Source organism: Micropterus dolomieu, linkage group LG16, assembly GCF_021292245.1.
Source record: "Micropterus dolomieu isolate WLL.071019.BEF.003 ecotype Adirondacks linkage group LG16, ASM2129224v1, whole genome shotgun sequence".
In the NCBI taxonomy this organism is placed as follows: Eukaryota; Metazoa; Chordata; class Actinopteri; order Centrarchiformes; family Centrarchidae; genus Micropterus; species Micropterus dolomieu.
In genome coordinates this window covers 5389162-5403879 of record NC_060165.1, presented here as the reverse complement: position 1 = coordinate 5403879, position 14718 = coordinate 5389162, and the positions used below count along the sequence as shown (strand labels likewise).

Here is a 14718-nt window from a genome sequence, read left to right as displayed (position 1 = left end):
CCCTAAAAAATTGAAGTCTGAAGTCTGCTGCGACTGAATGGATGAAGACACCTGAGTTGCATAACTTGCAGTGCACACCGGCATCCGTTATTTTATGGCACTTTGTGCAGAAGAGCAGTTCAGATTTTCTTTTATTTGGGACTTTTGTCTCACAATGCTGACAAGTTTCTTCAGCGTCTCCACCTACCCAGCTCTTCTTCTTCTTCTTTTTGTCCTCGGCGTCCTTGCCCAGACTGCCCATGCTGGAGTGACTGGCTGCGCTGTTGATACTGGACATACTTTCTGACGAGTGCTGCCGTCTAATTCGCAGGTCTGGAAATGACAGACAAAATCTTCCTCAGTGCACTGAAGATAAACCCACAACGTTGATCTGTGTAAGGTTGTAGCATCAGACACTAAAGTTTAATACTACATTAAACACTCATGGAGTAGCTGCTCTGTCAGAAATACGGAGCGTTTACAGCGCAGCCACACATTGTTTTAATAAAGAAGTCAGCCCAAAATAATTGCATCAGTGATCAGAGTTCATGCTTTCCACACACATTTGAATGACGAATGGTTGAGTGCCAACCTCTGCGGCAAATGTGCTGCATGTCCTGCAACTCCTTCAGAATAAAAGCCAGTGTTTTGCCAATTAAACACTTTCAGCAGTGAGGCTGAAATCAAAGCTATAAAATTACGCTGGATCACATACTTGCTTTGTTTCCTGCGTGTAAAGGCAATTTGTAGCCGGTGTGGAAATGTCCGACAAAGATTGAAAACAACACATGAAAATCTTATGAATTTTAACTAGCTTTGTTGGTGTCAGTTGAAAAGGCAGTTATGAGGAGGCTGGATACTTTAAAAAGTCATGTAAACTAACTGATTAAACATGCAATTCAGGTTGTTTCGATGACTAATCAACTTTCACAAAACGGACCTATGCAGCACAAACACTTCAAGTTTCAGGGGTTCAGTTCCCCCTGGGGCCAATCAGGCTAAAAAATGCATCCACTCATGGAACAGGAATTTCATTTAAGGCATCAAAACATCAGATGATTTAAGAGAAGTGTGGTCCAACATCCCCTGCTGGTTTCTTCACTACCTTTGTTTAGGTGGTCAGGGCCGTTGAGCGCCACCTGGATGGCAGTCTGGGCGTCTGTGTTCTGGGTCTTCAGCATGTCTATGGTCTCCCTCAACTCAGCCAACTCAGACTCCTGGAGAGACAGACAGTTTTTAAACAAAGGATGACGCACTGCTCTCCTTTTGGCCAAATGTGTGGAATCAACATATGACCTCCGTCACTGGAAACAAAATCTTAAATTTGGCATTAATCTGGTTTTCAGTGGAAGGGAAGGAGTCTCCCAGTGGATTTGCCCCAACCCCGGCACCACCTGCTTAGAATAAAAAAGCTTTCCTCTGTTGAACCAACACAATCAGATAGAGGGAGTCTCCAGTTCTGCTTTGCCCGAAAACCCACTGAGGGCTGCAGATAGGGTTTCCGCTTTAATTAAAAGTTGGGACGGCCTTGTTTAACAAAGACATCCCACCAGATCCCAGTCTGCTTTAATTTACAGAGGATTAAAAAGCTGCCAGGGCTTGTCAGCACTCTCTCTCTTGCTCTCTGTGTGGGTGTGTGAACAGAGGGAAGTATTCATAATGTGTGGCAGGGATAGATCTTTGAACATATTGCTGCTGCTGTGTGATCAGTGCTTCAGTGCCATTCGAGCTGTTCTGAAACGTCCTGTCGGTAAAAAGGTCTCACTTGTAAGAAAACGGAGAAAAGTAGACCTTGGAAGAAGTAAATGCTGGAGGACTTTTGGAGAATAGATGGTTTTGGTTTTAAATAGGGTTTGGAGCCTTAGGTTCGTGGAATATGCTGAACCCTTGCATCCTCGTGCAAAACTGGACACTTTTACCTGCCTGTGTACCAAAAGCATTTAAAGTTGAAGCAAGTCAAACATCTTCGGTTAAGGTTAGAAGTAAAGCGAGAGAAATATTCAACAACTAAAACTTTAATATGGAAACCTTTGGTGAAAACCAAAACTTCACTAGAAAACCTTTCAAATGAGTCAGAAACTGAACCTAAAAGATAAAAATATCCATTAATCCACTACAGCAGACCTCCACATTGTTACTTTCCACTGCACTATTTCAATGTCAAACTGCTGCCTGTTTCTAATCATTTCTCCTCCCTCTAATCCCTTTGCCTTGGAGTTCATATATAGTATATTTCAAATTCAGAACTAAGCTCTTGTACCTTTTGTTCAGCAGTCATGGTGAGGCTCTGCAGGCGGCAGGTCATGTTACTCAGGCTCTTCTCAAAGGCTGCCACCAGGTGTGCCTGCAGACACACATAGAGACACAGTCTTCAGCTTCAGAAAAAAAAAATTCAAATCTATCTAATCTTTAAAAAACTACATTTAAAAAGGCAGAACATGCATATGTAAAATACTGTTTTGTTCTTTTTGAATATAAAACTAACTATAAAATTACACTCTCAAAACTGGACCCAACATTAATTTGACTGACTAGCCAAAGTAAAATAAGCAGTCAACATTTAAAGTACAGCTAACACAAATTATAACTTGCATGTGTATATATATCAATATTCATGTTAAATGTTTTTTGGGGGAAAAGTTATGAGTACCAAACTGAGACTGAGCACCAAACAATGGTGGGTATCATAGCAGCACACAGGTTAAAAAAAGTCTGCCCTCCCAGTCTTCATCTGTCACCTGAAGATGCAGAGGAGACACAAGGGTGGCAAATGTTCCGTGGCGCCACACCATCTGCTCTGCTGAACCTGGTTTGTGTGTCTGGGTGTGTATCTGGGTTTGTTTGTGCATGTGTTTTTGGAATATATGTTTATGTCCGAGTGTCTGGTGAAGCCTTATGTTCATGCTTGTGTGTCCTTGTGCAAATCTGAGTCTGTAAAATCTGTGTATGTGTGCATACTGCCAGCTCATCCTCTCCCATCCTTAGCTAGAGACCCCGAGACACCTGTCAGGCCTGGTGTGACACAGAGAGGTGGGCAGCATGCCCAGACCGATCAGAAAATCTCTGCTTAACACAAACACGCACATGCTCATTTGCATTGTTGTACTTTTCGAGGACTTTCATTAATTGACTGTAAAGCATGTGTTCCCAAATGTGTAATCTAGCCCTAAAACAGCAAAAATTCCTCATCTTTCTATCCTTGTGAGGATGTTAGGACCTCACAAATCTAGAAACACACACAGTAGCACCCTGTGCTGCCTCTTCCACTCTGTGTCCCTGGCTAAAGCAGCAAAGGTCTTGACCTTTAGAAATGCCAACTGCTCCAACTCATCTCTCCAACTCCAAATTTCTGTCCAACTCCACCTGTGAGCTCCGACTCATCACCCCCCCCTGCCCACCTGTCCGCCCCGAAGGAGGCGCTGATTAGACTCTAAAGCGTCCCACGGCTGAACCATCTGTCCTGCTCCTGGGGCCCGGCCCAGGCGGCCCCCGTTTTTCTGACCATCGTCCTGACCCTGGGGTCTGGGGTAAAGGTTGACGGTGGGCCAAACCAGTGAACTGGACGAGGAGAAGTCATCAGTGTTGGTGCTGCCCGAGGCCGCCATTATAGACGCGAATGACATCTCAAGGCGGTTGTGTGTCGGCGAAAGATGGACGACGCACAGTCACGACTACAGTGGTGTAAGCCAGCACCTACTGCTGGGCCATTTCCTTTAAACACTACAGCAAGAAGGGGAGGGAACGAAGGGTGGAATGAAAGGGAACGGTAAGGAAGAATACAGCCAAAATGAGGGAAGAGGAGAAGAGTAAGAAGAACGGAGGGGGGGGGGGGGGGGGGGGGGGGGTGACAGAGAAGGGTGAGTAGAAAGACGAAGGGGATTGAGGGGGAGGAGGGATCCCTGTGTGAACTCTTAAACCCGATTTAATGTGGACGGAATCCAGGCAGGAAAACATATCCCTTTCACAGGCTGATAAAAAAAATACTGAGTGGTACGATACTTCACCAGTTAGGCAGCATTTGTTCTCCTTAATCCTTTTGACATCCTTTGACAGGATGTTGGTTTTACTAATTCTGCTCCATTTTAATCAAATAAAACCAAAAACAAACACGCTGCTAATTAAAATGACGTCTGTGGCGGGTACTTCATCCAACATGACAGCGCAGCAGCAAATACGTTTTTAATGTGAGAGTCATTTTCTAGGAGAGCATGCTGAGGGTATCGACACATGTAATACTTTATTTAAGATCCAAATTCAATTCAAAATTATAATAACAATTATGCATGCAGCGGCACAGCAAATGAGAGAGATCATGATCAGATGCCCTCAATCACTGGAAAATTTCCGCTCTGATGGAAATACAGGAGATGAGATTAAAATGCATTCAGCCAATGGAAGTTAACAAACACTTACTCAACATACCCTTCCTCCCTAACCTTAAAATAAACAATCTGACATAATCATGACTTCAGTTCATGGTTAAACTTTACATTTGGATGAAACGATAAAGTCAAATATGCATTGAGTTGAAGTCCAAAATGAAATAACCTTTTACTATACACACCATTATGTATTCAAGAATAAATTATATAAAGAAATTAGTGTTATGTAACATTAAGGAAGCAAGACGGCCTCAAAATACTTAACCTACTTTGTAAGTAGGCTAAAAGTATTTTTTACATACACGCATGTTTAAGTTCCCTAGTGTTGTTAACCAAATATATACACCAATGTGTAGTTCCTGTACAAATGCTTGTATATCTACATGTATTTGGTAGTGTAAATGTTTAAGCGATGTCACAGTGAGTGTTTAGTTTTGGACCGTGGGTAGACAGCATGTGAGGACATTTCTATAGTCACACTCCCCACTGGGAGGATAAAACAAGCTTATAGCACCAGCAGCCCACCGCGCTGTCATGTAGATACAGTATGATGCGGCTCTAGTACAGCACAGCCAGAGATAGATTTTCAAATCCCAAGCCTCTAACATTAGAGTGGGAGCTGTAAAGCGCATATGGGTTCCTGTTGTGAAAGTGGTGGCATATGGCTCGGCACAGTAAGGCATGAGACTGGTAGTCTTTTCCACTGCTGTTTTGATGCTCTGTGACCCTGTTAAGGGCCAGTCAGTATCAACAACAGATATAGGAGACACCATTTTTAGTATTTTATTCAGACTGTGTCTTAGATTATATCTCCTTTTAAATCATTTTGCTACACAAATCACTAGCTAGTATGAAATACTGTACATGATATTATTGCATGAGCTAGCTTTTACTTTTCTATAACCATACTAAACTGTAAAGAAACTGTGAGAATCCTCTGTATTTATAATGTTGTAAAACACTACACTGAATGTGGCTGTGAACTATCTGCAAAAACCACGAGGTTGCTAAAGGATATAATGGTGGACTTATAGACTTGACACTAGTTGACAGTGAATTGTCTCTTCTTTAATTCAAGGCCCTAAAGTGGCTTGCTGGTGTCCTGAGGTGGTGACATGTGTTATAAAGCCTGTAAATGTGCCACACTGAGACGTACAGCCAAAGCTGAGTGAACACTGTCTCGTGCATGAGTCATACTAGCTACACTACCAATCACTGCACCACAAATTACACACAAGTGTGTATTTATCAGTGTTGGGCAAGTTACTTGAAAAATGAAGTTAAATACACAAATTAAATATTACTCACTGAAGCTTTTTTGTGTCTGTTCCGCTTGTTTTGGAGAGGAGGAAACTTGACTGATGAAAACTTAAAACAACAACTCCGGACCCAGTATTTAGCGTAGCTCCATCAGCTGTTTGCTGAAAACACACTACTGCATGTTGGCTGCTATTTCCGAGCAATACAATTAATGCGGACGTAGCTACATCTCAGGCGGACATCGGCGAGATGTGTGTGCTATCTGACTGTTGATTGTGATTTATTAGTTTGCAAACAACGGTACCCTAGTCCCTTCAGTGGAAACACCGTGAGTTCCTCCAATGGTTCCTAGTTCCGGGGTATAGTTCCTTTGGTCGAAATGAAGCTTATGTAGGATAACATCAAGTAATTTCACACAACCTCAAACAAAGGAAAAGTTGGCTGTCCCTACATAACTCCCATATAGTAATTTCTTCCTCTCCCATTTGTCAAGTTTTCCTGCAGTTTTAGCCTTCAGATTCAGCTCTGCACAACTTTGTGATCAAAGCGTCGGACCGAAGCGAAGACCCTGTCTGCCTCCACGCTTGATCAGGCACTTGGCATTGAGGGTTGGGGGGGCTGAGCAGAGTCACACACTGGAGTTTGTCAATCTATCTGCATCTCAGCACAAAGACAGCTTCGTCTGGGGGTTGGAGGTCTCTGTATCTCACTCTGTTTCACCCACGCATGACGCTTTTGAGTCTAGATTCACATATCCCCATCTCCCTGTTCTCTTTCTGCGCCCGTCTATCTCTATTTGATTCTCCCTGCTTGGTTGAATTTGGGAGAGGCTCCTGTTCTCGCTGAAACCCCACCGGCTGAGACAAAAGCAAAGAGACAATCCTCGATGTACCGTAGACACACAAACACACACAAAAAAAACATCCCATCTAAGGAAAATCAAAAATAAACACACACAAGCAAAAGCCTAAATGCATGCACGGTAGCTTCAAACACAGAGAAAAGGAATTAGTGGGCGTCTTAAAGATTTATGTTCCTTCCAGAGTTTCGATAGGCAACACTTCTCATAAAAGCTCTGTGACAGCAGGTTATCATGCAAATGAGCAGGCTGTTTTGACGCCGTCTTTTGAAGTAAACAAACTCACGTTGGCAGCCAGCTGAGACGTCAGGGTTGCCACCTTCTCCTGAGAGGCGTCCAGCTCCCGACGCAGCTTTCTGATTTGCTGGTTGGGGAAGAAAAGTACAGAGGTAAACGTAAAGTTCACGCTCCTGAAAAACATTAAGAAAATAAGACTGATAGTAATGCAAAGAGGCGTTGAACTTGCAACTCCTGTGTTAAAAACTTTGATGTGAAAAACTGTGCAGTTACATGGTAATGCTGTGTAAAAAGACACTGGGGTGAAGTGTGAACAAAAAGTGTGGGGGATTACCGTGGAATTTAGGACTGTTTGGCCCTTGATTGAAAAGAGAAGAGTAAAAATTAACACTATGTTGCATGCCTCCATCAAACAGCATGTACTGACTGGAGAGACAGAGGTTATCACAAGCACCAGTTCTGGTTGTCTCATGGTTAGACTTTGAGCAGCAAAGCAAGAGATGTGGGTAAGTATTTCTGACCTGGGTCAAATAGCATTTGCAAATACCTGTTGTGCCAGATGTGTCAGTTTACCAAAGTGGACAACACAAGTACAACAAAGGACATATTTCTCTCTGGTTTCCAACACATTTCACTGACAATAAAAAAATAGAAATATAAAAAAATAGTCCATTTTATGATTTCTGTGGATTGTTGTTTCTCGTTCTCCATGCCAACACTGCTTAGCCAGGTTGCTGTTGTGCAAACATAAAAGCAAATGTCTCAAATACATGAAGACAAATTCAAGTCGTGTGCAGGTCACCTGTCTCAAGATCTGAAAGCATCAAATCTGAGTCAGATTTGAAGGAAAGAGTTCCAGAATTGGGTCCCTTGTGGTACCGCACAGTGACTGAAGTCCATGATTGTCAGTTTGCACTGCATGTGCTGGCCTAGATGCTAAACTCCACCCATCTGGCAGGTAAAACAAACACCACAGTGTATTTGCCATTGCTGTTTGATCCAAACTTGAGCTTAAAGCGCTAACAAGTACAGAGACAAAAAAGACGGAAATCAAGAAGGAGTCAGTGATAAACTGAACAGGAATGCTGAATGAAGCCAAACAAACAAAAGGCAGGGCATGCATTACATATGTATAGTGTAATTTTTGTAAAGAGTTAATTATAAAATAACCTATGTAGCACAGTAAGGTAGTGTGGTTATTTATGATAAAGATGAAATAAATGCAAAAGTTTTACTGAAGCAATGCAACATGGGGTTAAACTGCTTTATAGTAGAACTTGTTAACATTTTATCCACCATCACTTTTCTCATATACATATACTTTTTGGTTCAAACTGATCATTAATAATGGGCCACATTTAGCTGAATAAATGTTTGTGCTTTGATTGACATAGATGGACTATCTCTAAATATATAGATACGTTGCAACAGAAAAAAACCAGCCTGCAGTCACCTGAAGGGCACCAAAAACATGCGTGTGACATGGATGTTGATGACATGAATCGCAGAATAAAATCAGGCAATTGAAACTACCTAACTAACTCCTTCCAGCTACTTTTGAGGTGCTCATGAGCAAGGCACCCCCACCTGTACCTGCAGAGCTGCACAGTGGCCAACAGTGCAGTACTGCAGCTACTGTACAGCAGCTTTAAGGTGTGAATCAATTTTAACTGTATGAATGTGAGGCAGGAAGGTGGGAAAGAGAAGCAGACATGCAGACAGACGGAATGTTTCCCATCCTTACCTCTGAGTGTGCTTTCTCCTCCGTCTGTAAGGAAGAAGCACACATCATTTAAAAAAAAAAAGATTAGAGGCTGTGTGTGCTGTGTTCAATATACAGCCTGAGAAGCATTTTAACGTCAATGAAAAGAAATGGCCAACACATAAAAGAGAATTAAAACAAACTTTAATAAAAATGAGATTAAAGTGAAAGAACATGTCACCGGTGTTGAAGTGGATAAAATCAGACAGAAAACAAAATAGTAAATGGTTTGGATGACCACAAAACAAACAAATGAATTCGACCTGAGGGAAAACTTTTAAACAAAACTATCTCCATTATTCATCCAGGCCTTTCCTCCGCAACTCATGAGTGCTATTAGAAACAGGCAGTGGTGGGTGGTAATCGATTCTTCTCCCTAAAACTAATCTGCTGCCTGACTGAACATTAAGATTCGAGCGCTGCCTGTGCCATTAGAAACACTTATCCAGAGTCTTCTCTGCCAAAGTTATGTTAGAAGCATGATGGAAAGTTATATTTTGGCTCTACAGAAACAGGACGGACAAGACAGAAAAATTGGAAGAGTGGATGTGACATTTAATGCCACTCTGCAGCCCTGGTAAGAGCTGAAAATTTAACTCTGTGTTGTCCCATTAAAAAAGTCTGGACGATTTCAGCATTAAAAATGTTACTTCAGTATGGAACTGTTTGAGGTTAGCAAAAAAAAACAAACAATCAGTGTTTAAAAGCACAAACTCACTGTCCAAGAATTTCCTCCTAGCTCACTGTTGTGTGAGTGGTACTGAGTTTTGGGGCTGTTGTGTGACTTAACAAAATAGGGTAGTGCAGCTTTAAAGTTGCATTAACAGTTTTTTTGACCACTTGGGGGCAGCAAAACAAGCTGGAACCACAACACTGATGCATTATCACCTTATAAAGTTACTGTGACTAACCTGTTGGCAAACAGTTGCTCATTTACACATTTAGCAGACGCATCTGTCACTACGAGAAATTCCTTTCACATTTAATTTAGTCATTTGATACATTGCTAATACAAAAACAGTGATTGGAGCAACTTTAATGGTGAGTTTACACCATGAGATAGATATACAGCATCTAACTGTTACGCTAATTCTGAATAGCCAAAGATTTAAGAGGAAAAGATGGTCAGCTACTTACCGCAGAGTACAGTGAAGACGTGCTGGAGACCAGAGACAATGAAGAGCCATGGACTGTAAGCACATGTGGAGAGTAACGATGAGTAATGCTTTCTGCAATTGGTGTTTTCCTCTTGTCTTTCCTGTTGTCCGCACCCCCCATCCCCGTTCTCTTGCAGTGTTGTCCTTTCTCTGTGGTGTCTGTGTGTTTTTGTGGTATTTGTACCCCCCATCCCCATTTTTGCCCTCATGTCCAGCCCGCCGACAAATCAATACACATTTAAATAAATAAATAAAACAGACAAAAGAGTATATTAAAATTCTCTTGTTAAAGAAAAATCTGTCTGGCACAACATGGCATCCAGCTCCTTATACTCCATACCAGGCTGCTGGGCAGGACAAGTATAAAAAAAAGCTACAGACAAAAAATTATATGAGACCATAAAATATTCTACCTTTTCTAATTAATCTGACAATGAGTGAGTTCTAAAGTAATTTTAATTGCTTCCATATTTATTCTTGATTAACCAGCTGACGGATCAGCACTTCATAGCTATGGTAACTTGTTGACATGATGTGAGCTGTGTATAGCTATGAAAAGAAAAAACAAGATTTGCCCGTTAAAAAGCTGACCTCTATCCGGATGTAAGAGGCTGTGATTGCCGCAGCCTCTTACATCACCCACAAAAAGATCAGAACAGAGTGACCCATCAGACAAGTCACTCACAGAGTGAACACACAGCGAGAGCTCATTAAATCTGGTATTAAAGTACTTGATGACTGATAGGACTTTGCTTTGGTGAATGTGGCTCTAAAATCATTTCTAATGGCTTCTTAGTGGGGAGGTCATATTTGGGACATTCATTTAAAGAGTGTTTTTAAGACTGTGTCCCAGAGTGTGTCCTACCTTCATCAGTGCTGTCCCTGAAGGAGCCGGAGCGGCTGATGGCCCGTGGTCGATCCTCCAGGGAGGTTGCGCTGCCACCCAGTGGGTGACCCTCTCCGTATAGGTCAAAGGAGTCCTGGGCAGGGATGCTGTTGGAGCGACTCATGCTGCTGCTGCCTGGTGGCAGGTTATACTGACTGATGTTAGTGGGGCTCACTGCATGGGGGAAAAAAAAACGCCAAGGTCAGTTTTAATAAGTAAGATGTTCCTGCTGTCACATTTTTATATGTGTGAAATGCATCAGAGATCAATCATTTATGTAGGAAATAAGAACCCATTTACAACTGAATATAGAAGAATAATGTCGCACATGTGCTAGGATATTTTTGTAGACGTAAAGGTATTGTTTTATTTAAATCATACAGTTCAGTCTCATTCACTTTGTTTCCAAGGCAATGTCATTTCCCGTTTCACATACAGTATTTTCACACACTTTAGGAACATACAAAAGTGTTAATTAAGAAGCCTTACAAACTTGGTTAAAACAATTCAAAGTTAGAAAAAAGATATATACTATATATATTATTACTATCATGACATCAGAAAGATGAGAATGCAGGAACTACAGTATGTATGCATAGTAAGTATGCATATAATATAGAAAATATTACAGTAGAGTAACACACTAATATTCAAAGCTGAATTTGAATTTGAAAATGAATTTTCTCTTGCTGGATCAAACTGACTCAGCAAATTTGCTAAACCAATTTTCTTCTAAACCTTAAAATAACTGATTTGTGAACACTGCCCATGTGCAACAAGTCACTAAAAAAGTACATCTGGACCATTTGGCTTTAGCTACCTTGGTATTCATCTTTTCCTTTCCCTTGTTGATTTCTTTATGTGTGCAATATTTGAATTCAGGCTTTCAGATTTTGGTAAAGCTAGCCTGTACTTGTACAGTGCCTTTCTGGTCTTCTATACACACACTCCTTTACACTACGTCAAATTCACCCATACACACACATTCAGAAATTAACATTAACACACAGCCATCGGGAGCAATTTAGGCAGCATCTTGCCTGCTGTACCTTCTGGGCCACAGCCTCCCTGCCATGCACTTCACTGATTTTTGCTTTACTATATGGTTAATTTGTGCTATACTTTAAGTTAACCTAAATCAGAATTGCTGCCAAGTAAAATCACTGAGAGCAAATACAAAACACCCTGCCTATGGACATACTTCAGTATAATTCAAGCTATCTATTCCACATTTGGTACAATTGAGATTTTTCCTATAGACTCACGCAGGTTGGAGTAGTGGTATTTTCCAGTAGTCGTGCAGGAAGCTCCAGGTGGAGACAGTGGGGACTGGCTCCCTGTGTCCTGAAGGCCCCCTGTTGAATGGGATCTCAACCACTCCTTCCCTTCCTCATGGGACGTCTGTCGGGAGGACGGAGGGTACCTGAAACCCAGAAACACCCAATAAACTCAAGGCAAAAAGAAAGATATTTGGAAGTCCAAGCAGCGAAGTGGTTTGGTGATGACATGAGTGCACAGCTACACAATATAAGCATGTGAGCAGATGGCAAAAAAACATGCAGCCACACAGATTCAGGTATTCACATGCATGCATCTACAAGCATATAGTCATATACACACACATACTGCTTTGGCTCAAAGCTGCCAAACACACTGCTGTTCATCTCTTCTCCCCCCCAGCTCCAAAGTGGCTCAGCAACAGAAGGCCCCCTTATCGAAGGCATGACAATCGGCCATATTTAATCCTCTGAGGATGATAATTGAGTTTGCACTCATCCCTTTTCAGCGCTGTCTTCCTTGCAATTCCTTTACTACGCTTGTCACATCTGACCCTGCTCCAGTCCGACATGTCTGTGCTTCGTATTCTCTCCACAAGGGATTGGGTGTCTAAGAGCGTGTTGAATGGTGTGACACAGCAGCATTCCTTCCTTCACTAGAGATGAAATGGAACACACTGAAACGCCCAAGGGTCAGTGTTTGACTCAGTATACTTTTCAAAATGCCCATAAGCCGGACCAACATGACTAAAGGGGGCAAATTCCTCTTGTAGAAAATCTAAAGACCAGGCAAAAAATGCTGCCTAATTTAAACATGTGAACAGACTGCCATAAATATTTGTGATAAAAAAAACATTCAGAAGAAAACACTGCAGTCTGCACTGAACATCGCACCCAACAGGCATTAAGTTTATTTATGCATTTAGGCTCAAAAAGAGCATGAGCACCATATGCCAATGAAATGAAAGAATGGTTTGAAACCAGCTTGCCCCACCCAAACCCCTCTGCAGCAGTACTGTATAATTGACTGGAGAGGTTCCCTGCAGAGGTTGTGCCACTGTGATGAATGGGGTTATGGCATTTCTGTCTCAGTCCCTTTAGTCCCAGCTAAATTCAAAGTATCCATTCTACTTCTCCCCCTCGGCTAACAGAGCAAATGTTATCAGAAGGTTTGGGCTATTTTGGGGAACTGAGGAAGAACTGCTCTGTCATGGCGGCTGAGTATGCTGCATTTTTTGAACAGCGCACAAGATGAGAATCAGATGAGGATGCACAAGGAGTAGCAGATATACAAACAGACGGACACATGCCTGATCATCTGAGGCAGCATTCATACGGCTTAAAATTTTTCGCCTCACTTATAAAATGAATGAAAGAATCTGTAGTATAAAATCAGATCATCACTTCGTGCCACAGCAATTTGTGGAGGTAAAAGAAAAGGTAAAAGATAAAAATGTGAGAACAGATGAGAATATATTTTGTATTTCTTCTTTGCGCCATGTATTGCATAAAGTCTTCTGCAAAAAATCTTAATCCACAGCTAGTCTGACATGTGCCAAAATGTGTGAATGCTGCATGAGATAATCATAAGATTTACTAATCTATTAATCAGTGGTTCCCAACCTTTTTTGTCAGTTGTACATCCACAGCCCTGTTAGATTAACTCAAGTACATCACAATTTGTTTACTTCAACAATTTATCCATTACTTTAAGCTAATTAGTTTAACCTATCCTACTTATCTATTACATTAACATAACTTTATGTTCATTTGGCAGACACATATGTCCAAAGCAACTTACAAACAATGTGCTAGATATTTTTAGCCAACTATTCAAATTTTTATCCATTACTTCAAGCAAACTATTTAACTGATTATCCATTACTTTAAGCTCATTTATCCAACTATTTCAACTATTACTTTAGCTAAATAATTCAACCATGTATCCATTACTTTTTGCTATTGCACTATTTATTCATTAGCCTACTTTTAGCTATTTTAACAGTTCAACCATTTCTTTAAGCTAACTATTTTCACTGTTTGTTAATTTCTTTAAGCTAACCATTTTAACTGTTTGTTAATTTCTTTAAGCTAACTGTTTTCCCTGTTTATCTATTACTTTTAGATAAATAATTCAACCATGTATCCGTTACCTTTAGCTATTCCACCATTTATCCACTACTTAGATCTAGCAGCTAACTAGTTAGCAAGCAACTTGTTATAGCTTACTCAATTTGAGTCTACACTATGTTTTATTTCTTTCTTTTTTTTGAATACAAATTGGCTTAGCTTCTTAACATATTTTCACATATTCTCAAGCAATTGTCTTCATGGTTGGGAATCACTGCTATGGTGCCACATTATACAACATGTACAACAACACAGAATGCACACTTGATATCAGAATGATTACTTTCATGCAAATGTGTACTTATGATCTATATGAGTGAATAAAAGAATAACAGTTGAGAATTGGATCCTGGAGGCAGATGTGTTGTACCTTAATCCCTTTTTGGGAAGCGTGTTTCTGTCAAGAGGCATGCTGTTAAACACAGAGGATGAGTGAATTAGATGAACACCAGAAAACATTTGTTTTTATGATAAATAAGAAAAAGACTTTGGTAACATTTTGCAAACTTGACTTTTGACATATACACAAAGACATACACAATGGAGAAAACAAAGATTTTACTAATGCATCACAGTACAACAGATAACAAATATAAACCACAGGCATTATTTAAATCAATTGTTTCATTTTTGAGACATACATCTAACCTAGTAGGGGAAAATAAACTTGTGCCCTGTTTATTCTACGTTCTGTGATGTACTGCATGCACAGTGTGTGGACAAAACAATGGAAACACCCCAATAAAGACTCCTCGTGGGAATGAGCGTCTAAAATGGTCTTAATTTATT

General features: G+C 40.8%; 1 protein-coding gene across 7 annotated transcripts in view; it reads right to left on the bottom strand.

The window, feature by feature from the left end:
• Positions 1-14718, bottom strand: part of nav3 (neuron navigator 3) — a 375602-nt gene that overhangs the window by 20959 nt on the left and 339925 nt on the right. For all 7 annotated transcript variants that reach the window (XM_046072613.1, XM_046072614.1, XM_046072615.1 and 4 more), the window contains 10 exons: positions 14300-14341; positions 11788-11945; positions 10502-10696; positions 9617-9669; positions 8462-8485; positions 7052-7075; positions 6767-6844; positions 2240-2323; positions 1085-1196; positions 188-312 (listed from right to left, as the gene is read on the bottom strand). In XM_046072613.1, coding sequence (XP_045928569.1) covers positions 188-312; positions 1085-1196; positions 2240-2323; positions 6767-6844; positions 7052-7075; positions 8462-8485; positions 9617-9669; positions 10502-10696; positions 11788-11945; positions 14300-14341 — 895 coding nt within the window. The remainder of the gene's footprint in view (positions 1-187; positions 313-1084; positions 1197-2239; positions 2324-6766; positions 6845-7051; positions 7076-8461; positions 8486-9616; positions 9670-10501; positions 10697-11787; positions 11946-14299; positions 14342-14718) is intronic.